Here is a 25,254-nt window from a genome sequence, read left to right on the forward strand (position 1 = left end):
CTCAACTAGTTTGATGTAGGTTGCACAGAAGACCGTTTTTACTTATTTTTCGCAAGAAGGATTACTTGCTGTATGTTCTACTAAACACAAGCCCCCTCCCGGTTGTCCGTGATGGGGACTGTGTCCTGGGTCCTCGGTAGGAGCCGCGGCTGGAGATGCTCGGCACACACACAGCTTCCCCGGAGGACTGGCCGCTGGTGCCTGATGCAGGAATGGTTCTGGTGGAATCTGCAGGACTGAACCCAATTCAAGTAAGAAGCAGCCAGAATGGAGAGGTCCTCAGAGGTCAATGGCAGGAGACAGAACCTGAAGATGGACAGACAGTGAGCCCCTGCCCCCTCCCTCTTTGGAGAGCATCTGGAGAGAAGGAATCTACTCCATGTGAGAGGATCACCTTGGAAAGAGTGAGCTGCAAAGGTGCCTGAAGTAGCCACAAAACGGACAAGCATACACGTTTGCCCTTTTATTTTCTTAAAGAATGTTCCCCAGACACTGATTCCATTGAGAGAAATGCCCTTTCTTGTAGGCATTGCTATGGAAAGCTCACTGCAGCAATGAAAGTTCAAATTAATTCAAAATTAGCATATCCTGTCTTACTGCTTTGGGTACTACAAACACATCTTCCTCCTTGTCTCAAATCAAATTAATTTTGTGTAATTAACTTTGAACTTGCCTTAATATCTAGAAGTCAGTTTAATTATCCATACATAGAATAATCTATTTTGTGGCTTAATTGGCATAAATAGACCGTGTTTTGAGTTTGTAGTATAATCAATTCCTAGCTTCCAGAGAATACCAGCGAGGCCAACAGGTCTGCATTTCATGAATAGTGCTTTGTTTTATCTCTTCTTTGATTGGAGATTGGTTTTTTTTAAATCCTCTCTTATTGTTTCAAATAGTAACTCTATTTTTGACTATTTTTCTTTGTCTTGCATAATAAAATTACTATTACAAGCACATTTCCTCTAAGTATCCGCATTACTTCTAAGTTCGCTTCCCTTAGACAAGGGATTTTTTTTTAATGTTTGAAGAATCCCCAAGATTATAAAGCCTCTTAGACAATATGCTGAGAGAGTAAGTGCATTTACAGAATTGTTAACATTTGACTACGTTATTAATTGAAATGCTCATTGAGTGTTTCTGATCCAGCCGATGGTGGATTGAAACATGCAGGAGCATTTCAGGATTCAAAACACCACAATGTTCGCCTCTTCAAATATCGGTTTGCCTTCCAGACTTAGTAAGTAATCATTGCTATTCTATATGTTAGTGTTCTGTATGACGTAATGTATCACTACACTGCTACAGTTTTATCTGTGTGCTTCTGTCTCCCCTGCTGACTGTGTAATGTTCCTGGACATGAACTTGGTCTCTTCCATCTTTGAATCCCAGTCATCGCAATCCTTGACACATGTATACACTCAGTATTTTCATTTACTTGGCTAAAGCCTTACTATCTGAACTTAGCAGTGGATAATAACAAAAACATGGGCTCTGTCTCTCACGAGCATATAATTTGTTCCAGTCTGTCTTTATAAATCTTCTCTGAGTCACCAAAGGAGCCTAGACCTACAGCAACAGGGTTATCTCTAACAGAGCAATTTTGATCGTCTAAATTTTGTTTGAAACCTTCTCTATTAGTGAGGAACGAGGGTGTAGGAAACCTGCTTTATTCAGGCCTGTGGCCCCAGGAAGAGAGTGTGACTCGTATTAAATTAAACGTCTGAAGATACAGTGAATAAACTGATGCATGAACGAAACTCAGCGTATTTGCTGTGATGATAAGAATGTCCATCCAGTGATAGAAATGAATACTTTGGCCCCCCAAAAGGAAAAGTATAAAAACATTTATATGAGTACCTGTTGTCCAAACATAAACACTGTATTTTTAGCATCGGACGCTGGGTAAATTAAATTATGGTTGATAAAATGTTGCCTTTCAATTTCTGCTGTAACTACAAGAATATTATTTACTGGGATCACATCATAATATACAGTGGTTGCTGAAATGCAAAATAGTAGCGTATCATTAAACCTTAGAGCAATTTCCTGATCTAGATCATCATCTAGACGCAGTACCGTTGTTTAATGTAGTGTCGTCAACATTTTAAACGTCCTGCCGTATCTGACCTTTCCAAATGGATCTTGATTTCTCTTTGGCTGATAACGTGTGATTGATTCCATTTTGTGGAAGATTTTCAATTTCAGCAGGAAGAGATCTCTTATCTGAAAAGGGAGATCAGTGGGAAGTGAGAAGGAGATTTAGAGCTGGTAGCAGAATCAGCTGATTAAGGTTCGAAGCCAGAGGAATAAAAACAAAGCACAGAAGAGATAAAACCTACGACTAGATGTTTCTTCTTTGTGCTGTGCCTCCTTTGGACTTCTTTCTCCTCTGTTACCACGGTGCTTAGGACAGGAGCATCATTCTGGGAGAGGAGCTGAAAAAAGAAAGAAAGTGAGAAAGGGGCCATCCTACCTCATTAACAAATAAAACGTTCCGAAATTCATCACATCGGGGAAATCGGCCATGATCCCTCTCATTTTTAAAAATCATGACAACTGCGGTTTTAGTTAATTTGTGTAATTTAATTCTTGCCCCGCCCCCCCAATTTTAAGTTGTATGTCTTCTAACAAATGAGAAGTGAACAGCTACTGATTTTAATCTTCTTAATTTTAGAAGCTTTTATTTTCATACAATTTAAGATTTAGGGTTAACTCTTTGAAGTGTTTAATACCTGAAATATAAACACTAAAGTTATTAGAAGCAGCAGATCGGGCAGAAAGAAGCTATCAGAGGGATTTCTATCCTGTTTAAATAATCCGCAGTACCAAATATCCATTTCAGTTCATTTCTAAGGAAGTGTACGGCTTTGTACATTTGAAAATTGAAAATAAATTTGACAGTGAAGATGCATCTGAGCTCCATCATACTTGTCCTTAAAATGTTACTTATTAACATTTTCAAGAGTGGAATTGGTTTAGAAATCTGTAAATTTATTTCTATAAAGAATGACAAAACAGTAATAGTAGTAGTAATAGTGAAAGAGGGACCTGATTTCTGGTAGGTCACTATATCATTTCATTTCCTCAGTACTGGAGGGAAAAGTTAAAACAGAATGTTAATTATTCCACCAGAAGGATGAACATATTAAGACCAAAATAGTCATGACTACTGGTCTTGAAGATTCCAGAATCCATCTTTGGAAAAACTAGTTTTGAACATTTGTTTACTGATTCTGTACCTTTCTATGTAACTGGTTGTTTTTTAATATTCTTGTGTAACTTTTTGGATTTCTCATATTATCATCTCACAATTAGACTGTTACATGTGGAGCACATCATTCTGACCTTCAACAACAATGTTTTCAGAACGTTAGACTTTCCGTTAATTTGTAAATGTAAAGATAAAATGACAGGCAACATGCTGGGCCTTTTCTGTACATGTTATTTTTCTATGTAGAAGGATTTTGACCTAAAAGCACAATGCAACACTGGTGAGCTCATAGGGGTCACTTATTTGGACTTATCTGAACGCTTATTTGAACTCAGTTACTTCACGAGTAGTGTTTTGTTTTTAGTAATAAGTAGTTCAGATTTACCATACAGGTGGAACTCTTGGCGTAGTTCAGAGAAGTTTAGAACGGGAACTGAGGATCAGCAAAGAGCTCACTCTGAGTGCGAATGGCTTAATTCCAGTCATTTTTCCTTTAGATTATCTTGGCTCTGATTTTTTAAATTCCGTGTTGTAATATTATATGTGAACTATATTTTTATATAATATATAATTTTATCAAAAATATGTAGCACATTTATAATCACAAGGACAGGTCCAACAGACATATTTTTCTAGAAAATATGTAAAAATAGCAAAAAGAGGTACAATAGAATAGCAGGTCCTGGAGCAGAAGCCACATTTTCCATCCCTTTTTTCTTGACGTCATCAGGGTCAATTATGAGTAAAGGAGTATTTTTGTGTGTGCTAACAATCAATTTTATTTGGCTTTTCAATGAGAATTGATATTTATCAAAAAAATTGGGATATTTAGTTTAATTTATGAATCTCTCCTGAAATAACCAGTTCTAATATTCCATTTCTGAAATCATCTAGTTGCATACTTAGCCTTGGACAGGATTACTTTACTAGATATTACCTGCATTTTAATAAGGTATTGTTGTTGACATTTTCCTGATTTTTATTTTAAAAATCTTTTTAAAATTATGGATGTAGTGTATTTTTATTTTACTCATTTTAACTTCTTTAAAAAAATCCCAGTTTGCTAAAATGGAGATGCTGGTGTTTCTTACTAATATGACAGAGACATTGTAGCATAATCTTTGGATGCTATCGTGATGCCAGGGCTGTGAGCTTTTGTACATGGGATTTGTGTCTCCCTTCATGCTTGTGGACATGCAGTTTTTTCCAGAAAGGTTAAGTTTGCTATTTGTCTAATTACATTATCCAGAAAGGCCATCAAACTAATTAAGTGAACAATTTATTTTTCTCTTTAGAAATGTTTTACTATTTCCTCACTCCTCCCCTCCCCTCCTTTTTCTCATACTTCCCTCCTGCCACTCCTTAAAGAATTTAAGGCAGGTTTATCACCTCTGGTCACATATTTCCATGTTTGTTTCTTATACTAAGCTTTTTTTCGCTAGAACATTTCCCAAAGAAATTCCTCATTGTAGTATTTCTGGGGTTTTGTTTGTTTTGGTTTTATTTTGGCAAAAGAATGATTGAATTTCATAGCATCGACTTTTCTCTTACTTTTGCCAACCTTTGGTCAAAGAAAAAGAGTAAAGTTTGTGTTCACTACTGACTTATCAACCAACTACCAACTACTTTGGTCAAAGAAAAAGAGTCAAGTTTGTGTTCACTACTGACTTATCAACCAACTACCAACTACTTTGGTCAAAGAAAAAGAGTCAAGTTTGTGTTCACTACTGACTTATCAACCAACTACCAACTACTTTGGTCAAAGAAAAAGTAAAGTTTGTGTTCACAACTGACTTATCAACCAACTACCTCTGGCTCCTCTCAGGCATGTTGGGAACCTACCAGGTAAAGCAGAACCAGCCAGGGGCATCTGAAAATGTGGAGACACGTATGGAAACGTTCAGGTTTATATGAAAACGACCACACAATCAGTACTGATTTAGGTTTTATAAGACTGTATATCAGGGGACTTCCCTGGTGGTGCAGTGGTTAAGAATCCGACTGCCAATTCAGGGGACATGGGTTCAAGCCCTGGTCCGGGAAGATCCCACATGCCACAAGCAACCAAGCCCTTGCGCCACAACTGCTGAGCCTGCGCTCTAGAGCCCGCGAGCCACAACTGCTGAGCCCGTGGGCCACAACTACTGAAGCCTGTGAGCCTAGAGCCCGTGCTCCACAACAAGAGAAGCCACCGCAATGAGAAGCCCGCACACCGCAACGAAGAGTAGCCCCTGCTCGCCACAACTAGAGAAAGCCTGCGCACAGCGACGAAGACCCAACGCAGCCAAAAATAAATAAATAAATTTATTTAAAAAAAAAAGGAAAATCTATATCAGGAACATGGTTGACATGATCTCTATCGAAAAAGAGTCAGATTATTGACATTTAAGTTGTATATGTTAAATGAGAACTATTAAATATTTAAGTGTGTGAATGTGTGAATAAGTGGGGAAGAACAAATCTCTGTGTGTATATATATGTGTGTGTGTGTGTGTGTATATGTGTGTGTGTGTGTGTTTATATAGACATACATATATATACGTGTGTGTGTGTCTAATTGATTTCCCACAATTATGGGGCTGAGAAGTCCCAAGAGCTGCAGGGGGTGAGCTGGAGCCCCAGCAGAGCTGATAGTATACGTTCCAATCCAGAAGCAGTCAGGCTCAAGACCCAGGAAGAGCTGACGTTTCAGTTTGAGTCTGTAAACAGGAAAAGACAACGTCCTGGCTTCAGACAGTCAGGCGAGGGGTCCCCTCTTACTTGTGGAAGGTCAGCCTTCTTGCTCCGACTGGATGAGGCCTATCGAAGTAGAGAGCAGTCTGCTTTACTCAGGTCCGCAATTCAAGTGTTAATTTCATCCAGCAACACCGTTCCAGACACACCCAGAATAATAATGGTACATCATAATAAAATATGTGGACACCCTGTGGCCCCGCCAGGTTGACACATAAACAAGGCAGAGAGTATGGCTAAAACAGAGAGGGTTTTGTTTCAGGTGTGTGGCCTGGTCTGGCCTTGGCACAGGGGTCTGGCAGGAAGAGAATCCTGGTGGGTTGTGTCAAAGCACAGGCGGTGGGTCAGTGTCGAGTTATATGGTGGCCAGCTGCAGTGGGAGAGGAAGGTGCAGCACAGAAAGTGCAACAGAATAAGCATGGTCTGACGGGGTAGAGCTGCGTTACGGGGACTTGTGGAAAACAAGTGGGATTTATTATGCAGGTGAAAAACATACACGCAGAGAGTCGACATGACGGCAGTAAGTAAACTTTGGGAAGATCGAGCTGATGGAGAGCACACGTGTACACTCATTCTCTCCAATCCAGACGGACAGCTCCTTGGCCTGCTCCCTATGGGTGGGATGTGAAGACCGGCCTTGCCTTTTTAGTGGGAATACCGATCTGGGCAGTTTTAATAGGGTCTGATGAAGCACTGCTGTGAAGGAGGTGCAGAGTTTTGCAGAGCTCCTAGGAAGGACATCCAGCCTCCAAGACTCCCCAGAGCCAGTGGCGTGTGAAGAAAAGCAGGACTCGTCCTGGGTTTCGGATGTGTGCGGATTATGTTCCGAGTGAGGAGCACAGGGTGAGTGAGGACGCAGAGGTGGATGAGAGCGGGGTCTGTACGAAGGAGGGAAGGAAGTTCTGTGCGGCGAGAGCTCAGAGGGAACGAGGGTGACTTTGTCAAGACCGGCAGCTGGAGAAGGGCATGGATTCCGCTAGGGAGTTAGTATTGCAAAGGCAACTGGAAGCCATTTACGCATTTTGATTTGGGAAGAGAGTTCACTAAATTTCCACCTTGACCGCATGGAGGAAAGTGGATTGGACGTAAGATTGGAGACAGAGGCTCCTGCAGTGCTTGGGTGATGATTACAATGGGTGGGAATGGAGACCCTGCAGCCGCCTCCCACCAACCCTGGGGAGTGGGGGGAGGTGAGCTGAGCTGATCTCCAGATGCTGGAGGCTGTGGGGATCCTGGAGGAAGGTGCGTCTGTCAGATTCACTGTGAATGAAACGTCAACCCTGGTAGTCAGATTTCCACCCAGCAAGGGAGGAAGGAGGATGTGGACATGGTGGTTATCCTGATCAGTGAGACTGGAAGGAAGGAGGGCAGAATAGGGTGGGTAATAGAAGTAATTCCCTTGAGAGGAAATGAGAATTGCCTTTAGACCTGCCAACTTGAAAAGCTTACTTGATATGTTGGTAGGTTACACGCAGCGTGGAGTTTTCACGTAGCTAGCGCTGCACGAACACCCGTGCGAGTCCGCGGCGGGTCCCAGGAGAAGCCGGAAGCCATGCATCCGTAGTAACTGTCCCTAAATGGTCACGTGTGGGAATGTCATCTTCTGGAACATTTACAGATTACAGACGTTTCGGTGCAGGTGTCTACCTCGCTCAGTATTTAAGACACAGGGTTACCTTTGGGTTTATCCCTCATCACGGGTGCCATGGATGTGATCTTATACACAAGGCCCTTTGGTGAGGTTTCCCCTGAGCAGGATTTCTGCGCCTGTTCAGCCTTGACCAAGGCCTATTTATATGGACATACCTGCTGCCCCTCCTCCCACACAGAGCCAGAGCTGGCCTGGGGTGAGCTGGACTCGGGGAGGAATACAGAACGCCCCTCCTCCACCCGGCAGATGCAGCCCCCAGGCCTTGGCCAGTTAAACCAGGTACATGAAGGCCAGGCCCAGCCACCTGCTCTGAGCAAAAACTTCTCTTTTGCCTCGTTTCACTGATTCACTCATGTAATCACTGCTGGTTCTCTGTGTCTCTGCAAGAAGGAAAAGACGCCCCTTCCTTTGGCAGGAGGGGCCCCTGCCGGACACAAGGCTGAGAGCAGGGTGCTGCCTGGGGTTGGCCCCCTAGCACGTGTCCTGGGCCCTTTGGGCGGGAGGCAGCCACTCTGTTCTGATGTCTCCACCTTTGTTTTCAAGAATTAAGTGAGTTCATCAGAAGCACAGAGGCATTCTTACCAGGAAAGATGGTAAGAGTTTAGAATTTGTTCCGCCAGATGTTTTGAAGAAATATTCCAACTGATTAGAAAAATATGGACAAACTATTCCAGGAATGTCACAAGACCCGAAGTCGCTCTGAATGCGTAATTTATTAAATGGATTCTGTTCTTTTCCTGAAGACCACTGGCAGCCTTTCCTCTCTCCAAACAAAACAGTTTGCGGCTAATATATTAACATTTTCATTGGGGGAGATTTATAGATCTGAACCTGTGGTTAATAAGAAATCTTATTCATATTCCATGGAGGGGGGATTTAAAATTAGTTAATACTTTCCAGATAGTTTCAAAACAATAAAGAAAAGAATTTCCTTTGAGGAGAAAGGTGGGGTCGGGGTGCAGGAAGCAGCAGGTTACCATCTTCCTTCATAAACTAGTAAACAGGGCTGCCTTTGTTGATGCCAACTGCTTGGTTTTGCCTTATCTGGTTTCTGTTTACATATTAAACTTCCCCGAGTAGAAGGCAGCTTTGCCCGTGGTCGAGAAGACATTGTTCTTTTGTGTTTATGCGGCAGATCAAACACCAGCAACAGATAGTGTTTGTGGTCTGTGAGCCCAGACCCCGTGAATGGGCCCGGCACATGGTTTGAGGTAGTGAGCTTTTTTCTTTCTTTTTTTCTTTCCTTTTTTTTTTTTTTTTAATTTCTATTTGAGCCTTCATTCCCCATGTGTCCTAGGCACACATGCAGCCCCACAAGAGTCAGCTCCTGTCGGCCTAACAAGGGTGCCTGGTGAGCACAGGCAGGGCAGCTGTTTTTGTTTGTTCATTTATTCTTCAAGTAATCAGTTAATTTTGGAGATACAGTTGACATATAACATTGTGTAGGTTTAAGGTGTACAAGGTGTTGGTTTGATACTTTCATGTATCGAAACGTGATGTCACTCTAGCGCTAACACCTCCATCACCTCTCATAATTATCGTTTCTTTTTTTGTGGGAACAACTGTTAAGATCCAGTGTCTTAGAACTTTGATGTTTATAGTACGCCCTTGTTGACTGCAATCACTGTGCTGTGCATTACATCTCCAGACTTAGTCATCCACCAATTGCAAATTTGCAGTTTTAATACGTCCGGCTCGGCTGTGAGAGAGGAGGGTATGGGTGCCTGGAGGGGGACCCAGGCCCTTGAAATTTTGTTCTTTTGCAAAAGGTCATTGTTGGTATGTGATGTTCAGATCAAATCACTGCCACCTTGAATGATTCCCAGTCCTCTTGTCCGAAGGGTGCCTTATGCTGGGGAGCTGGCATTTTTAATTTGCCCCTCTACACAGAAGAACTTTATTCCAGGATCTGTTTTCCTTTGCCACAAAGCGTAAGTATCAACACACGTGTGCCCCCCCCAACACCTTCAATCACACACTCACAAGCATATATACCACAGACACACACATGATTTTGACTGTAAATTTGACCCACCTTAGAAGATGTATTCCTGGAATGCTGTTTGTTGTCATGAAAATCAACAAGTTGGAACAATGGGACAGTTGACTAGAAATAGCACAAGTCAACAGTTGTTGTTACTGACTTATTTTAAATAAATTTAACTGTAGTGAAAATCTTTTCTTATTCAAAGCCCAAGTAGAATTTTGCACTGTTCAATTGTAATATACATTCGTCTGGTTTGCTGTTTTTTTATGTAAGTGAAAACAAAGTTATTTGTATATTTGGTGCAGGTGTGCTTTTCTCATAGTGATCTTTAAAAATGAGATTTATAAACTTAGTCGTTCAAAATAAATCACCTTCAGGTTTTGTAAAAAAAAAAAAAAGTTGGGGGGAGACCCAAGGAACCTATCAAAAGCAAACAAACGAACAAAAAAAGCTTTTCTAGAGCTACTAAGTTCGTTCCTCAAGTCGCAGGAGTGTGACTGAACCGACCATCACAAAATTCCATTGTAATGTCAAAGATGCTTCAACCACGCACCCGCTTCTCCTGGAGGCCTCCCCATGGTGACAGAGACCCTGCCCAGAGACTCAGCACGTGCTCGGAAGCATTTCTCAGAAGCTTTGCTGAGTTGTGAGTTTGTTACCGAACCAACGTTGCGTCCGCTTGCCTACACACAGTGAAGCCAGTCTGCACCACGATGTCGTGGTGAAGGCAAGGGCAGCATTTACTGCAGGCCCAAAGCAAGGAGTCCAGGCAGCTCATGCTCAAAAGACCCAAACTCCCCGTAGGCTTTCAGGGAAAGTTTTTGAAGACAAGGTGAGAGAGAGGGTTGCAGGGTGATCAGCTCATGGACACTCTTCTGACTGGTTGGTGGTGAGGTGATTGGGCATCAACATCGTCAACCCTCTGGTCCCAGCCAGTCTGGGGTCTGTGTGTTTGTGGGCGGCATCTAGTTAATTTTCTCCATTTGTGGGGGGTTTCCGTATCTGCAAAGCAGCTCAAAGAACGTGGCTCAGAAGAGCGTCTGTGGCCCTTGAGGAGAAGCTAAAGGTCCTTGACTTTGTTTAATGGTTAAACTATTATTATTTTGTCTTACTTGACTGTTTTCCTTTGCTTCTGCATTTTCTCACTTCTCTGATTATGTTTATTCTTTGGAACTCAGGGAAGACCTAGGAAGCTAAAGTTTTCCATGAACAAGAGGCAGGTGGAGGACATGCCGGGGTGGTGGAAGGGAGTCTGTCCCAGGAAGGCCCCCATAGGGTCCTGCTTGGTTACAAGCTACTCTGTTTCATGCCTGTAGTGCAAGTATAGAATTGAGTCAGAAGAGAATAACTTAATCATAAAATATCCCATGAGATCTTAAAACCTCATGAAACTGCATTCTATTTAAAACACATCCATGTATAATAATAATTCCACTTGTTATTTACCTTCCCCCTGCATTTTTAAGCAAAATTTTAACTTGAGGAAGATGCCTTGTGATGCTATGCAATTTTCTTCCTCCTCCCATCCCTCTGCGGGAGACTTGTGACTGAGCTGAGAGGCCCAGAGGGGTCAGGATGGAGCGTGTGTCCCTTGGCCAATTCCCGGCTTGGAAATCTTAAACAAGCTTCAGTTCCCTTGTAGCTTAAATGGGCACAATGATAGCTCTGCTTTTCAGGATCCACGTGACCATTAACTGGGACGTGCTTCTAAAACATCCAGTGGAGCGTTTGACACGTTCTCAGTTCTCACCACCTTTCCCTTTGAGTAGAATTAGTCAAACAGCATTAATCCGTCTGTGATTTTTAACATGCTACAGCCTGTTCGTTACAGTCTTCTACTCCATGGTGGAAACAACATCCGGGGCATTCCCTTGATGTGTCAAATCTTTTGAAAACAAAACAGCAACGATTCTTGGTTCCACAAATGCTAAGTCTCTGATGTTTCTGGCTGTGGACACTGGGAGATTATCTGTACGTGGCCAAACGTTACTGTTCCGAGTTATGTATGAGTTAAAAGGAGATGATAAAGAAAAAAAACAGATTGTTTGAGCTATAAGTGTATGATTTTGAGACATGAAAGCTAATATAAAAGACATTGAATATTGAGTTCTAAGATTTGAATACTGGGAATTGTGGAACCATTAATTAACAGGTGACATAGTTGGAAACTGTCAGATGAAACACTGGTACAGATTCACCTCGGTGGGTTTCGACCACTTTGTTGAGGTTAGGGGGGAAACATCAGCGGAGCATGGCTAGTCTACAGGGATGTCTATAAACCACGGCCCACAGTCATTCTTACCAATTTTCAAGTGTTAAAAACGTGGAAATGCACGTGTGACTGTAAACCTTCGAGTGATTCACAATGGGAAAAAATAATCAAAAAGTGAGAGCTATGAACTTTTTCTTCTATCTATTTACTCCTTTTATCTCAGAACAGACAAGCGTATTTTATAGTTTAAACAATTCTACATTGTTAATAGCATGTGTTATGATTTCTCAAAATGGTCCTTATTTCATTTGGCTTAGTTATTTATCTGATTCAGAGATTTGTTAATGACAGAGCACATTGACTAAAGCTCCCCACATATGCAAGATGTATTTTTCCCAGGAAGTGCTCTAGTTCTGCACGCACATTGCAACCTGAATATAGAAAGCACATCCTTATTTAATTATCAGAAAATCCTCAGGAACTAGAAATGGAGATTTTACTTCACTTTTAATCTGTTTTTACTCCGTTTTATAGATACTAAGATAAAAGTTTAAAATGTCATCAGAAAGGGTCAAATAGAACTCACCTCTGTCTCAGATTCTTGGTTGTAATATTTTACTAGGCCTATTTCTCTAGGATTACTTTGTCCTGTGTGTGGTTTCACTATTAGGTGATTTATTTCAGAGGGAAAACAAGCACTTTTCATCTCCAGAAAGTAAACGTTTAGTTTTTTCTGGTACTAATTTTCCCACTTTAAGATACAGTTTTGCTGATCAGTAAGACCTATATTTCTAGTGAAATCAGCCTACACATTACTGAATAGTGGGAGAAATGTAAAATTTGCATAGGAGACATTGAGGTCTGTGTTTTTTTGGATCATCCTCATACCAACAAGTTTTCTGATTACAGAGGAAAATACAGTGAATCTTAAAGCATCATTCCTGCCATCAGGCCAACTGCCCTCTAAAATCCCCTACTTTGATTGGGTTTCTCCTGAGCCATTACAGACTTAATAGCCCTGTCTAAATTGCCCAGATTAACTTCCCATTGCTCCTTCTGCCCAGAATTTTACTGTTACATTCACACTGCTTCACGGGAGCAGGTCAGAGCTGCTGTAAATTCCCACCATATGCTGAGGTTTAAAGAAAGATTTGAGTTCCCCATAGGTGGAGCTTGTTAATTGATTAACTTTAAGAATGTGAAAAGGAACCATGGTGTTTTGCATATTTGACTTTGTAATGTTACCAGGAGCTAATTATTCTTTGCAAGATGTCAAGTGGCCACTCTGAATGGAATTCTAACCTATGTTGTGATCAACAAGTGGGAAAGAAAAGATGACACCAGGAAGATGGATGGAAAAGTGCTGTGAGAACAAGAAAAATTAAGAGTCATTAGAACTGCTTGTCATTAAGACGTTTTAGTCACTAGAATTTTGTGAATTTTAGGCAAGATGGCTCTGACCATCCTAACCCAACCCCTTGCTAATGTGGTTGCCCTTGACCTTTACCTTTTGTTCCATGGCCCCAAACCCCAGCTCACTCATCCTCTGGGGAAAGAGAAAGCCCCCAGGAGCTGGTCCTCAGCTCCCCCTTGGTCCTCGGCTGCATCAGCTAAACCTCCTGTGTCCCCCTGCTTGGCAGTGATGTCCCTTCTCCACAGCCAGTGTCCTAGATTCTCATGACCTTCCTCAAGGCCACTTTGCCTCGTCATCTAAACCTCAACTACTTTATCTCCTAAAAAACCGAAGCCACAAGCAGTGGTTCCCCCACTCCCTGAGATGCTTCTGGCCATTGGACCATATTAGTCCCCTGACCCAAACGTGGAGAAGGCAGTGTCCCTCCACTGTGCTCCGAGTCCAAACCCTCTTCCTTCCTCTGCAACTTCCTTCTCCGTTGCTTTTAAAGTTTTTTCCAGTCTTCATGTGCTTCTGCCTCAGCTTATAAGCTCCTGAAGTCTTCGCAGTCCCCACCTATTCCACGGGGCTGTTTCATTTAGACCCCTCCCAGCCACGGTCAAGGACAAAGAAGTCCTCCCAGACCCCACATCCACACCGACGGAGTGTGCTTCTAGCCCACACCATCCTGTCCCTCGCTCCTGTGGTCTCCTTGCTGTTAATTCTTTCTTCATCCCTAAAATGTTGGCGTCTCCTTTCTGGGGAGCTCATCCACTTCCATGGTTTAGTCATCTGCATGTTGATGACTTCCAGACCTTATTTTCTAGTCTTTTCTGAATTTCAGATCCTTATAGCCAATTATTTCTTGGAACACCGCTTGAACTTCAGCAAGCTGTTCAAAGTGAACACGACTGTGGTAAAATACAACCTTTCTCAAAAGCACACTCCTCCTCTTGGGACGCCTCTCTGGATGAATGAGGCCCCCATACACCCCGCTTCCCCAGACGGAATCTTGCAAAGCGTTCTTGACGCCTCTCTTTTCTCCTCCCCTGTGACCAGCCAGGCCCCTCCTCCCAGCCATCTGCCTCTCCATCTCCTCTGCCTCTCTTCCCTGCTGGTCTCTCACTGGGTCCACTGGCTTCTTCAGTTGGCTCATCTCTTTCCAGGGAATCTCCCTGGGCTACGAGAATATTCTTTCTGAAACTCCAATCTGCTCATACCTGTTCTTTGTTTCAAGAACTTCGGGACAGCCCATCCCTTCCAAGACATCATGGAAACTCTTCTGCAAGATACACACGACTCTGGCTACTTGTCCGACCTCATCACCCACGGCCCCTCTCACTAGAGGCTCGGATTTGGCTGACCTACGCGAGTTCCCCACGTACGTCACGCGTGCTCCAGCCTCTGTGCCTTTGTAGGTGTTGCTGATTATTCCAGGGACACCCTTGAGTCTTGGATTTGCTTGGGAAAACCTTACTCAGGTGTCACTCTTGGAACCGAAGCCTCCTCCCCGCCCCTAGCTTTCCTCCTTGTCCCCTTCTTACACTCTCAAAATCAGGCCAAGTTCATCGCTGTTATCCTGCTTCCACGCTGCGTCACAGCTGTGTCTTCCCTTGCCTCTGCCCACGGATACACTATCTTTGCTCTTGAGACTCCACGATGACTTCCTGATCCTTCTATCCTCAGCTGCTAGTATCGTGTATTTGGTACGTGATTCCTTTGCGTTTATTGAATGAAAGGAATAAATCAATGCATTCATCAACCATTTCGTAATTAAAAGATATTGACAAAAAGAAAGAACAAGTGGCTCTAAATTTAAAATCCTGACTACAGATATTAATTACAAAGCATACAATAGAACCTGCTGAATTTCTATATGAAATACACAGAACACTTGTGACCTTCTCCGGGAAAGGGTGCAGCTCAAGGGAGAACTAAGTAAGACAGTGTGAATACGTTCTGGTACAGCAAGAACTTTTCTTCCTTCCGGAAACATCATGTGCTAGCGTGGACCAAAGCCTTGTGAACACATGGGGACACAACGTCCAGGTGACTTCCGTTACCCTGGAGACCAAATATGGCTGAAGTGACTTTTAACCACTGGGGTTTGACCACGCACCTAGCCATGAAGCTCTGTGCTTTTCCCCCTCACAGGTATTTGAGCAAGACCCTTCGAGAAGAAGTATCAACAGCAGAGCATTCTCTGAACAGGGAGAAATTTGCTGTTTGGAAACAAGCCCTGAATGTAATTGGCTTCAGTAACTTGGTGAGTCATGCCATAAATATTACACTGAGAAAATCAGCCCTCTACTAATTTATAAAAATCATTCATTCAAAACACTTCTGTGCTCCTGGAGTTCGCATGCTAGGGCGGGATAGACATAAACAAGGGTACGCTCAGGGCACAGGTGCCCTGGAGACAGGCAGAGGATGGACTGCCGTCTTCAAGGAGGTGGTGGAGACCTTTGCCCATTGGAACCATGTGAGCAAAACACATCAAAGAACTTTGCTTTGACTCAGAGAAGACTGGCAGATCCTGGGGACCGTTTACTGCCAAGAATCACTTTGACAAGTAATCTGATCACCTTATTAAACTCTCTTCTTCAACAACATGATTTAGTTTTTTCATTCTTAAAGAATTACCAAACACCTGCCAGCATTACAAAGCTGAAAAGTACTACGTAAAGGGTTTAAACCCGCTGCTGTGCGGTGGAAATGTCTGTGATTCTGGAAATGCCCCAGGTCTGTGCCGTACGATATGGCAGCCACTGGCCACGTGGGACCGGGGAAATGGAGTTTTAATTTTTCTTAGCTCTGATTCCTTGAAATTGAAACAGTCTTGTGTGGTTCGTGGCTCCTGAATTGAACGGCGCAGGTCTAGAGAATAAGAGATAGGAAATGACCTAAGCCCGAGACCTCTCAAATTCCCACCAGTCTCTTTCCATCACACATCCTCTCTGTGTCCCCTCATTCAACGTGGCGTCAATCTGAATGACAGCCAATCCCTCGTTAGCGATCAGTGTAAGGTCGTGTGGGGGTCACTTTGGTATGCCCGTAGCTCGTGAGCCCAGTTTTAGTCACAGATCTAAATATGTTTTTTTTTTTTTTTCCTTAAACCAGGTAGTTGATTGATTTGGGTCTTTGTCTTTTCCCTTGTCCACATGGCTCATGGGGCAGGGAGTGGGTGGAAGGGGTGCGAAGTTGGCGAAAAGGAGAGGGTAAGGAGGTGGGGACTCACCCTCAATGAATTAGCTCGGGGCCTTCACCCCGGCCTCACCCATTCAGAGACTGGATGGGGTTCTAGGAACGTGTGATCATATGGTACTTCGTTCTTTGTTGCTCTGCTCATCCAATCTCTGTATTACTGTCTTTCCCTAACTCCTACCCGTTTGTACTCCTCTGTCTTTGCACTCGCTACTGTTGTGCTCTTTTCTTATTGTTTCTCCCTTCCTAAGTGTCTGAGATCTCTGCTTCCTTATGGGAAACTGGGGTATAGACATGGGTAAGGAACCATTCCACCAAAAGATCAGTTGCTTGGAAACGGGGCTTTAAAACTCCATGATGGATCCTCAGAGGCAGGGCAAGCAAATTATACCTTCCACCTAAGGCAGTGAGTAGGGAATTTTAAGTTTTTTGGTGAAAGAACTGTGTGCAGTTAAGCAAACGATGTGAAGGTAATCACTTCATCTTGATCCTTTGGGGTGACTGGGACGGTGACAACTTGGTCCACACAGGAGGAAAAGATCATGTCCCATAAGATTGCGAGGAAGGTACTTCTGGGCTGGCAAGACCCTTGAATCAAAGTTTATGACTGTGGTCCTAGGAGATCTGACCACAAAGGAACCTCCGCTCGTCTTCCATCGCGGACACAGAGAAGCAGCCCCTGCCCCTGCCCCCTGAGCAGCTTATCTCCACCTGCCTCTGTCGTGGCACCACCACACTGTAATCCGTGTTCGGGCTACTTTTCATAGCTCTGCCTACTTCACTGAACTGGATGATACTTGAGGACACAGCGAAGTCTTGCTGTCTGTATCCAGAAGTACCTCTCTCCTAGGGCACTGGGACATTTAAAGAGGAGTTACTGGATTTATTTTTTAAAAAAAGGGGAAGAGGGAGGTGTCAAGTAGCTTAAGATGCTCGGAAAATGTTATTCAGACAAGCACAAGTAAATACAATTAGAGACACTAGTTTGTGATGTGGAGGTTACCAAAAACATTTCTAAGTAATGCCACAAACATAGAGTGTTATACCTGATAACAGATTATCCTTTTCAGTGCTCTCATTTTAAGGTCATAAAACTACCTTGTCCTGAAAACTAAAAGTTCTGGAGGAAATTCATAGAAGTCCCAATGACCATATTGTGTCAACTGTGTATTTATAAAGCAAATGAGAATTGTTCTTAGAAAAACTTCCACAGACGGGAGCTTTTCTTCCCAAATTACAAATGCGGAAACTGGGAATTTAAAAGATTATGTCAGTTGCCCTAAATGAGGCTTAACCACTTTTGCTATTGATAGCATAACAATAAATAGTTGTGATTCTGGGGAAGTACCTTTTAACTTACAGCTTTTCCTTGACTTTTTATTCTTACCCCCAACTGACTGTCCAAAGCCAAATCTGAGGTCTAATTTCTTTCTTTATGCAGCGTTCCAGGTTCTCGGATATTCTTTCAGCAAACACTCTCATCCTTCCTGCTAACGTCCATTTTTTTCTGAGTTTTCCTTAAAATACCTTTAAAAACTAGCATTTTGTTTATTTCGCCATGGATGTTTTCATCAGACCTCCATTAATTTTCCAGCAGAAATGAAAAATTCTGTAAGCATAATAGCAGTTTATTTCAAAACAGAGAACTAAGGGATGGACTCTGATGCTCTCTGGGGAAGCAGCCACGTGACCCTGAAGTCGGCTAAGCCTCCGGTAACAGTTCTGCCAGCCCTGGGGGGACACGTGTGAAGTCCGACCCTATAAGTGATGTCCAGCCAGTCAGACCATGGTTACACAACCATGCATGCTTCATCCTGATACTTATCCGGAAACCATTCATTTATATCAGAACACATCACGTCCTCACTGTCTCTCGTTTAAGGAACAGAGAAGTCGGCTGCAGAAGGAACACTGAGTTTCCCGATTTTGATTCTGAGCTAGAGATTGGTAGTTCCCTAACGGGACATTCTGGGTCTGAAAAATCACAGCCCCCCCATAGCACGCACATCATTTCTTAAACCTACTTGGAGGTTTTTCAAAGGATTGGTCTTTGAATCTTTCTTCTGAGCGGCGCCGCTCATCTCCTCTATTTCTCAACCGTGTAGGAGGTGGAGAACGTGTGTGTGATTCTAGCGGCCACGTTACACCTTGGAGACATCCGGTTCACTGCTCTGACCGAGGCCGACTCCGCCTTTGTGTCTGACCTCCAGCTTCTGGAACAAGGTCAGTGGGACAGATCTAGCAGTAACCTCATCGATGTGCAGCTTTGCAGACTGGCCAGTGGATGGCGACACAGTACAGAAAAGTCAGGTGGAATCAACCCTTTTTTGCTGGAGTGGGATTCAGTGAGGGCGGCGGAGGGGAAAAAAAGAACTGTATCCTCTTTCTTCTTCTTTCTTCTTTCTGGTTATGTGAATGACTAAGATGTACGTTTGTGTCACAGTAACAGCGGTGGTGCTTCGGCACATAATTGGGTTTATTTATATCGTTCTAAGTATTCTCCGCCCCGCCCCGTGCCATCCCGTATATTTGGGGAGCATGTTATTAGCTGAACATTTAAACAGAACACAGTTACTTCCCTTTAAAGATTTTGTCACAAACCTCTCTCCCTTGAAATTACCTTGTCAGTCACTCCCAGGTTTTTTCAAAACGCCTTAAAGCCACAGGTTGTCGTGACCAGCATTATCTTTGCCTCATATCGAAGTAATTTAACCAGGAATTGGGAAAAAGCATTCAGGGCCATTTGTGAGGGCAGGAGGGAAAGAATCCTGCAGTGATTTAATGCAGGAGCCCTGAGAACTCATTAACGTTTCCATTCCTCTAAGCCACTGTTTCTCTAGCTGAATTTGCCAATTGCAGTGGTAGTTTGGTTTCTTTAAGGCACACATTTTCTAATGGGTCTATACAAACTCCTCAATTATAAAATGCCATGTTCTCGCTGTCAAAAATACGTATTAACTTTATGCTTTCGTTTAGTGGCTGGAATGTTGCAAGTATCAACGGATGAACTGGCATCTGCTTTAACAACTGATATCCAATATTTTAAGGGTAAGTTTCTCTGTACTTTGCCTTTCACCTCTGTGAAAATCTTTACACTGCTGAGAGGCCATTCTGATGAGCTGGTCACCTTTTTCAGCTAGTGACTCATTTTAGACAAATAGAGTCATCAATCCAAGAGGATTTATTCAGTTGGAACATGGGATGCGTTAGTGTGTGCGGTGCCAGGCTGTGAAGAGCATCCTTTTCCCTCTTGCTCGTCCGTCAGGATGAGAGCTGCCATTTACTGGGCACTTACGAACTGGAGGGCATTGTGGCAGGTGCTATAAATGTTGGAATTTTTAGTTCTTCCAAATTGCTAAGGGGTGGGCTTAACTATTTCCATTTTAATGAATGAGAAAACTGAGATTCAAAGAGGCTAGATAACTTTGGACATGAAATCACCAGTAAATGGCATGCTTGGAATCAGACTCTAATGCCATCTGACTCCCGAGATGAATCTCTGTGCTGTAGGATCTCCACTCAGTGGCAAGAGGGTGCCTTTCCTAAATGCTCTTCACTCATCCACTACAAGTCATCACCTCACCAAGCTGCCTCTTCATTGTAATTTTGAGGACTCAGCGTCCGTCTGATATTGTTTATTCTCAAAATCACTGCTATTCTTACCTCTGTTCCCAGTGGCCCTACTTGCAGATACTTTGGCATGTGGCTTGCAAATTCTGCCTCATCCCTAGAGTTCCCCTTCCACGTTCCCAAGCTTTATGGATCTCCCCATTATCCACTGAGTTACCCAAAAGCCATTCCTGGCACTTCGTCCTCCTCCTTCTCCACTGAGTAGATCAGCCACAAGCCAGTTCTACCCCATAAATACTTCCCACTGTCACTCTCGTCCCTTCACTTTCATCCCCACTCCCTTAAACTGTCTTTCTCAGATGATGGCAAGAGAATCTGATCAGTCTTCCACCTGGCCTTATCTCACTCTACCTTCCTTCCGCACTGCTTCAGGAATAAGCTTTCTGAGATGCAAATATGATTTTCATCCATGGATGACAGCCTTGAAAGGATGCGCCCACTCCTTTAGAGTAAATATCATCCCTTTCGGAGGTCCTGAGAGGCCTTTATTATTGGGGCCAAACCTCACTTTTATGCTTCATCCTCAGCCGTTTTCCCGCCAGTGACCTTGCATCTGGAAATACACTTTCTTGAAGTTCTCCAAAGGCATTATTCTTCCTCACGGCTTTTTTTTTTTTTTTTTTTAATTGAAGTAGAGTTGGTTTACACTGTTGTGTTAATTTCTGCTGTACAGCAAAGTGATTCAGTTATACCTATATATATATATTCTTTTTCATATTCTTTTCCATTATGGTTTATCCCAGGACATTGAATATAGTTCCCTGTGCTCTACAGTAGGACCTCGTTGTTTATCCATCCTATATGTAATAACTTGCATCTGCTAACCCCAAACTCCCAACCCATCCCTCTCCCGGCCCCCTCATGACTTTTTAAAGAAACATTGAACTCCCCATTAATATCTGTAATTTAATATATCGAGGCCTCCCTCCTTACTCCCCAGCCATGTGGGTGAGAACCCCACCGTCACGTTGGCTCTAGAGACCTCCATCCTATAACATCACAAGTGACACCTGCTTTCACCACCACTTCGTGAGGTTCCGTCTCAGCGGCATTGAACTCATGGCCGCTTGACTCTTCACGACCTGCTGGTGCTTTTTTGTTCATTTGTTTGTTTGATCTCAGCTTGCCTCAGAGGCGGTTCTCCTTTACCTGTGCCTCTGTTGATTGACAGCTCACTAAGTCCTCATTTCCCATGGTCAGCATCCTATTACCGGACTCCCTGTGGGTTGAGTTGCAGTGGTACCCAGGTTGGCCGAAGCCATAGAATGTGAACTAGATGCTCACTCCCTCTCAACTCTCCAGCATAAGTGCTGGCCTAGCCTCAATCCCAAATCATCTTTACTTATCTTTTTCTTGGTTTCTTCTCTAGTCTATTCGCCACTCAAAAGGTTATCACTCAAGATTTCAATCACCAGCTCTTTGAGAATAACATAGAAATTTCTACCTTAAGGCCCGATCTTCCTCTCAACCTCCTGACCCCCACTTTGGTTAGCAGGATCACTTCTTTGAAAATATTGAAAATATAACTAATTTTCCAGTCCTTGAAGAGGACTCCGTATCCAATGCAGTGAGCCGTCATCAGAAAGCTTGTTAAGAGGGCCCTGCACAGAGTCGGTTCCCTCACTGAAGGGAGATGATGCAGCCTGCCCCTCCAGGCTGTGGCCAAAAGCTGTGGTCAACATTTGCAGCAAACAAGATCGAAGTGTGCACGGCACTCACTTTAGAGAAATGTGTTTTCGTAATCACCGGCAGAGGCTTTGTTTATTAGAGTCATAATATGTTTTTGAACATCTTCTGTTGCACGTGGATGTGGAGGGATAACTAGGAGGACACAGCTTGGTGGCTTCTGAACAAGGGAAAGTCTTGTGCTCATGCCTCCTCCCCTTCCTGCTCTCCCAGGAGAGATGATCACACGGCGACACACCGTGGAGATGGCTGAGTTTTACCGGGACCTCCTGGCCAAGTCCCTGTATAGTCGTCTGTTCAGCTTTTTGGTGAATACGGTGAACTGTTACCTTCACAGTCAAGAGGAGCCCAGCAGGTAGGTGTGATGGACGATTGCGGTGATTCCCACAATAGCGACTTAACTAGGCTCGCTCTTAAAGATGCTTCATAATCCAGTGTCACCCAGAGGTTAAACTATCATTAAAACATTTCATTTTAGCGCGATGACTTTACTTCAAGGATTTGACTGACTAATTTTAAGGGATTCAAGCCCCCTCTGCCCATACGCACAGCCCTGGATAAATTAATCAAATCATCCCTCGTGCATAGAGACGCAAATGCATTCTCTCTGGACTGAAGGCATCTATGGCCTTTTAATCACCAGGAAGTATAAAAAATGTATAAATCTGGGAAGAAGACAGTTCAAGAATATCTAAAGCACTTCAGTCCGTTGAGAAGCCCATGTCTCTCCAGAAACAATTTGATGATGTGTTTCAGCTCGGCAATTCCTCCTGTTTTCTTCACTTGTTTTGTGGATTATTTGATAAAGCGTCTCTATGGTAACCATCTTGACTCCTGGCCTTAGTCATCTTTAAGGAGTAGTGTTTCAGGGCTGTTTGATCATCTAAAAATGATAGATCTTCTTGGCATCTTGTCAGTGGAAAACTTTGTTAGTATTCTTGTCTCCAGTAATGACCTTGGGCAGGGCAGGCCATTGGGAGCAAAACTGCATCCAGGAGTCTTTACACGTATGCTGGTCTTTGAATGAAACCTCTTGAGGATTTCTTTGTTGTCCAAACAGACGTCACCAAATTCCTGAAAACGGCTCCTTTTAGAGGTTACTTGGAAAACATTAGGACTAATACGTATTAATGGGAAAGTTCTTAAATAAATACAGATATCTCAGAAGATTTCAAGGACAAAGGCGTACTAAATTCTCATTAAAATATACACATTAAAAAATCCACTGCTCATTGATCAGCATGTTCAGTATATAGCCTGTGACTTGAGGGTCGCTATAGCGTTACCTATGTTTCAGCAGATATACATTGATATTGGATGTGGTGAGGATTCTGGATTTTATTATTTCTTACTCTCAATTTGTGATTTCCCTTTAAATATGAAGATTATTCACAGAACAGTACTAGTCGGCTAAGACTACCAAATTAATCTTGTATAAAATCATTGGCAGCTCTGCTGAAGTTGACATTGAAAAAATTAACAAATAAATCCAGCTGCACATAAAAACTTTTAGAAAATTTCCATTTGACATTTAAATCTTACAGAGCCTTAAATTATATAAATGAAAAAACTTATACAGAGTCAAGATTTTTGACTGCACACAGAGAAAATGAAAACATAAACCTTGGAAAACACATTACTTCCCTTTCAGTGGGAATATTGTGTCAGTGTGCAAATTTATGATATGAGTCTTGTCTTTATGATTCTCTACTAGGCAAATGAATAAGGACAAGGATTATTGGAAAATTAGAGGTGAATTAATGTATCGTAAGTTTAACTCCTAAAAGACAGTTTTCTCATTTGAGTCATAACTCCCATGTTTTCTTCTCTATTTCTCCCATGGGTCACCCAAACCTGAATTTAAATCCAAAAATAATGCAAAGAAAGGTTATGTTTGCAGTATTTCTAATTCACGGAAATTCATGGAAAGCTTAAAGATTTGCAGATTTACGGACCCATTTCCTAAGTCACAGAGAAGTCTCAACATTTGGATAAACTTAGAATAGGCTTTTATTGTTTATGAATCCCCAATTTCTTTTGGAAATTTTATAATTGTGTTAGAAAAGATTATATTAAAATATATATATATTCCTGTGGTTAACATGGGCAGGCACGCTCGATGTTGATGGGAAATATTTTTCACAGTAGGTAATTTTTGTAAAATTTGCAAGAGAGAATAAACATAAATAGGATCTACTCTAACAAGGTATAAAGGGAAGACAAGTGAAATTTAAGCAGATGACATGTTTGTTCTTGGAATGCTGGGTTCATTTCCTGGATTATAGCAAAATAGGTACAATATAAATAATGTTATACATTAAAGAAAATTCTACTTCTTCTACCTAGTTTCCAAACAGGTTTATCATCCTTGTGATTGTGAAATGAGATAGAGATTCTTACTAAGGTGTAGCGAATAATAATAACTTAAAAATGTTCAAATGATAAATAATTTTTGCATCTCCTAAAATAGGACCTGTTTCACAATTGCTGCACTTACATTCCCAGGATTGAATTATCAGTGTTAAATTTGAAATTACTATTTTTCCTGAATCGAGATCTTCAGTAGATTTTTGGTGTAAACTTGCCTATTTCGGAGGCACCTGTAAGTTAAGAGAGTCTTGGACAGGCAGAGGGGTTGTGGAAGCTTCGGGAGGCGTCTCCAAATGTCTTCAGACACAGAAACCTACAGTTTATTTTAACTCATTTTCATCATGAGTTCTGACTGCAATGGTGTATATATACGGGGACACCTGAGAATATAACCTACCGAACAATCCCCTTTTTATCATAGAAGCACCCTAACAATAAGTAGACTGAAGGTTATAAATAGATGAAGTTTAGGAGGTAACTCGCTCGAGGGGTATTGGAGATATACTTTATTCATTCATTCATTCATTTATTCATTGATGGCTGAATGATCTGAAATCCACATTTTTGGAGAGCACAATTTGGCATGCAAATATAATCCAGTAAGTAAACTGAGTTTCAGGCATACATGTGGAGATTTTTTTGTTTGTCCCTGAGCCTTCGGGGTCTTACATATGCTTATACTATATTACATTCTTTTGATATTTTAGTTGAGCTAAACATAAACATGTTAGTAATTTATGATTAATTACATTCCGCTTCAATGAATTATAGAAACTTTGGGAGAGTTCTCCAACTGTCTTCAGATACCAAACCCTACGATTAATTTCAACTCATTTTTATCCTGAGTTCTCCTGTGTCCAAGCCTGTTCCTTTGGACGGCACCTGATTGCAAGAACTTTGGTTGGTTTCCAGGACTATGTGAGGATAAAAGAGGTCACACAAGGCTGTCCTCACAGTGCCTGGTAAAATCTTCGTGGTCGTGGCTGGAGAGAAGGCTTCCCAGTTTATGGCCATTTACTGTGGAGAAATGAGGACTGAGAAAAAATGCAGAAGGAGGCCATGGTAGAAACCCTAGATACAGTCCAGTCTCTTCGTTTTCTGTTGCTTCGGTAATCTCGGTTGTTTGGAGAATAGCAGATAAAGGAAATAATTTGTTCTTTAAGAATACGAATGC

The 25,254-nt window shown here is 42.4% G+C and overlaps 1 protein-coding gene across 5 annotated transcripts in view; it reads left to right on the forward strand.

Moving 5' to 3' along the window:
* Positions 1-25,254, forward strand: part of MYO16 (myosin XVI) — a 641,507-nt gene that overhangs the window by 429,750 nt on the left and 186,503 nt on the right. For all 5 annotated transcript variants that reach the window (XM_079902787.1, XM_079902784.1, XM_079902785.1 and 2 more), the window contains 4 exons: positions 15,345-15,456; positions 18,500-18,617; positions 19,371-19,442; positions 21,924-22,065. In XM_079902787.1, the coding sequence (XP_079758913.1) occupies positions 15,345-15,456; positions 18,500-18,617; positions 19,371-19,442; positions 21,924-22,065 (444 nt within the window). The remainder of the gene's footprint in view (positions 1-15,344; positions 15,457-18,499; positions 18,618-19,370; positions 19,443-21,923; positions 22,066-25,254) is intronic.

This window comes from Stenella coeruleoalba, assembly GCF_951394435.1.
Source record: "Stenella coeruleoalba genome assembly, chromosome: 18".
Lineage (NCBI taxonomy): Eukaryota > Metazoa > Chordata > Mammalia > Artiodactyla > Delphinidae > Stenella > Stenella coeruleoalba.